We start from the raw sequence: 2,219 nt of genomic DNA on the forward strand, positions 1-2,219 counted from the left end.
CACCACAGAATCGGAACATAGCATAGGACCAGTAATCCCAAGCACAGGCTAGAAGTATATAAAATACGCAAGCGAACGTATAGCCGATAACAAAGACAATTCTACGGCCGTATCGATCGGAAAGCGGCCCGTAGATGAGCGCTGTGATGAACTGTCCGATGGCGTAGAATGTCATCAACATGGAAGCACCCAGGCTGTCGCCTAACCCTCCGTTTCCAAGGGTTCGGACGACCTGTTGAAATACAGGTGATAGCATAGTGTAACCCATAAAGTCAACAATCACCGATACATATACGATAACCAGATCGAGTAAGAAGCGGGGATCCTTCTTGAAGCTAGCCCACCACCCCTCAACTCTTCGAGAAGTGGCTTTCCATACTTTGCTTGGAGTAATCAAGTTGCCTGCATCTGCCTCCTCAGTGTTCTGGCCGGCGACGTGACCTTTCTTGTCATCGTCATCTCCCTTAGGGGGAAGATCTTGGTCGGCCGATACTGTTGACTGGCTCTTGGTAGCGGCTTCTTCGAGATCGCACACCGTATGGCAGTCAGCCGAGTTAGGTGATGATGACATGGTAGTAATTCACAGATGATAAACAGGGAAAACAAGGACAACGAAGAACTAAAGGACCCACCTATTATCAATTCCAACTCAAAACACGACAACAACAAAAACCGACAAAACAACGGCACACGAGTATCAGAGACAACATACTAATCACGACTCACTATCAACTCCATCACCGATTCCCCCACAGCTGAGGTCTTATCCCAACAACCCTCATGATGCCTCGGTCCGCTCCACCCGACCCGAAGTACCCGTCACACAATAATAACGTCTATCAACGCCACAAATTCGTGAGTTTTTCGCGACTAGATCCCTATACGTGAGTATACTACGACGAGGTTGGAAAAGTCACTGACGCTAGCTAAAACCCTCCTGGGCCGAGACAGGCTACTAGCATTTTGTGTGCTGCTGTCCCCTTCACATAAGGAAGCTCTACTAATTCTAACACAAGTGAAGAAAATGATGTAACGTAACGACGTATTGGTTGACTTCCATAATAGGAGATTTATGAACAGAAACTAAGTCCATTTTCCCACCCGAATTCATGCCGCTAGTCTACTTGACAATAACAACGTCCTGAAGCCTTCAGGCTGAAGGTACTTCAATTCGCATCGGATAGACCTCTATGCCACAAAATGATAGCCGCATATAATATCACTGTTAGAGTATGAATATATGTTCGCTTTCCTCAGCTGAGCTCAAGAGTTTTCTCACTGATTATAGTGACCGGATAAATGATTATAGTTTATATACGAATTCGGGTGGAAGTGTACAGCAACCAATGGTCAGAATCCCCCCTAAATTTCCTCAGGATTGTCACCAACTGCAGTAATGTAGTTAACAATGTGCATTTTTCCTACACTACAATACACTATGTCCCGCCAAGCTCGACACGATATCTATAACCACCATTCCTGCAAGTTAAACTGGACTAAGCTTATTCACAAAGTTGACTCCGCTCGCCAATCCACTGTACGCCTACTATCGAATACACTATTCCTCGCAGTGCTACACAACACGAGAGCTTCCTTCCAACCCTACCACCAAACTCAATAGCATATGAGCTGTGCTTACTACTAGTAACACAAGATATCATGGAAAGTCCATTCGTTCACATATGACACTGGCTGTACTCGGGCCACTCAATGAACAGCAGAGCAGACGTGCATCACTCCTACCCAACTCATCAACACCACAAAGGGATTGTGATCCCGATAGCTCAGCAGTATATAAAGTGCAAAAACTAAGCAGTAACGTCAACCACGCTTAACAACAGCAGTGAGCGACTTCATCCCTACTCAACACTTCAATGCGCGTCGATCCCCCCGAATCATGGACACCTCAAAACAGCCTAATTACTTCTCCTGCGAGTACAGCCTCACACCAACACTCTGACTGTTAATACGATGACGTTTCTCAAGTAATTCGCCACCGCCTCGCTGGCAAAAGTACAGAAGCCAAAACCACGCTATCGCAAACAACTGTTGAATTCAACACCTCCCCAAACTGCGAAAATTGAGCTCTTATATCGTCATCACTAGTATCAGGGCAGAGACGGCCAATAAAGAGCTTATGAAGATCAATTCCCCCACCATTGTTAACATGTCGTCGATTCAACCTAGCCCCCCCCTCCACATGGCCAACCGCAGGTACC

The 2,219-nt window shown here is 46.2% G+C and overlaps 1 protein-coding gene across 1 annotated transcript; it reads right to left on the minus strand.

Annotated features, from left to right (window-relative positions):
- Positions 1–67: 67 nt before the first annotated feature.
- Pmar_PMAR023797 (hypothetical protein) lies at positions 68–571 on the minus strand (the record flags this gene model as incomplete). The annotated part of the gene is made up of 1 exon (XM_002766784.1): positions 68–571. A coding segment is annotated over one exon (504 nt), but the record flags the coding sequence as incomplete, so codon positions are not given.
- Positions 572–2,219: the final 1,648 nt, after the last annotated feature.

Source organism: Perkinsus marinus, assembly GCF_000006405.1.
Source record: "Perkinsus marinus ATCC 50983 genomic scaffold scf_1104296971786, whole genome shotgun sequence".
Classification (NCBI taxonomy): Eukaryota; Perkinsozoa; order Perkinsida; family Perkinsidae; genus Perkinsus; species Perkinsus marinus.